The sequence below is a fragment of the Histoplasma capsulatum genome, genomic scaffold (genome assembly GCF_000149585.1).
Source record: "Histoplasma capsulatum NAm1 scaffold_237 genomic scaffold, whole genome shotgun sequence".
Lineage (NCBI taxonomy): Eukaryota > Fungi > Ascomycota > Eurotiomycetes > Onygenales > Ajellomycetaceae > Histoplasma > Histoplasma mississippiense.
Genome location: NW_001813745.1, coordinates 1 through 1,136, shown reverse-complemented (window position 1 = coordinate 1,136; position 1,136 = coordinate 1). Strand labels below are relative to the sequence as shown.

Below are 1,136 nucleotides of genomic sequence, written 5' to 3'. Positions count from 1 at the left end.
GCGAAATAACAATCAGACAGAAATTAACATCATACATTTAAGTATTGATCTGCAATTGCTTAGAAGCATTACAAAACTTAAATTTAGAGCAAATTAACATTGTCGAGTGAAGTGTGTTTATACTTCATTTTCAGAGAATATATATATATATATATATATATCAACTCAAGAATACACTGACTTCATTAACATGGAACATCAATTATTCATTCAGTGTGAATCATACCCCATCATCATATGCCGTCAATGCAAGTATGCAGTATGGCCAACAGAAATTGAACGGCATTTGAAGGGTTCAACTCATCAGTTAAAGTATACAGCCACACAGAGTATCAAGCAGATAATTCAACAGTGGGATCATATCGCGCATGATCTCAGCCAGTTGATATTATCCACAGAATTGAACAAACCAATACATGAGCCGCTCATCCACAATGGCTACATGTGTTGGCGGCAATCTGAATGTCAGTATGTTGGAGGAACTATACGGAGCATGTACAAGCACTGACAGACCCAACACAGCTGGACTCCATGTCTCAGTCAGGGTTGGATGTCATCACAAAACCATATGCAGGTACAGAATGAGATCAACAAAGTAAATAAAAATAGCAAAATATATAAATAAACTGAAAGGGTTCATTCTGGAGTGATTTTAAACACAGAAAACCAAACATTAGTCGAACACGCTGGACCCAAGCCGTTGGACGTCAAACCCGTTGGACGTCAAACCCGTTGGACGTCGAAGCCGTTGGATGAGCGCATCAACCCGTTGGAAGTCGAACACGCTGGACCCAAACCCGTTGGATGTCGAACCCGTCCAAGGAGCGCATTAACCCATTGGACCCGAACCCGTTGGATGAACCCATCAACCCGTTGGATGAACCCATCAACCCGTTGGACTCAACCCCGTTGGACGTCAAACCCGTCCCAGGAGCGCATTAACCCCGTTGGGAGTTTGAACACCTCTGGGATCTAAACCCGTTGGGACGTTCAAACCCGTTGGATGAAGGAAGTCGAACACGCTGGGACACAAAACCCGTTGAACGTCAAACCCCGTTGGAATGTCAAACCCCGGTCCCAGGAGCGCATTACCCCGTGGGGGAGTGAACACCGCTCGAACCCAAACCCGTTGGACG

At 44.6% G+C, this 1,136-nt stretch overlaps 1 protein-coding gene across 1 annotated transcript; it reads left to right on the top strand.

Annotated features, from left to right (window-relative positions):
- Positions 1-434: 434 nt before the first annotated feature.
- On the top strand, positions 435-799 carry HCAG_09328 (predicted protein; the record flags this gene model as incomplete). The annotated part of the gene is made up of 2 exons (XM_001535705.1): positions 435-468; positions 663-799. Coding segments are annotated over 2 exons (171 nt in total), but the record flags the coding sequence as incomplete, so codon positions are not given.
- Positions 800-1,136: the final 337 nt, after the last annotated feature.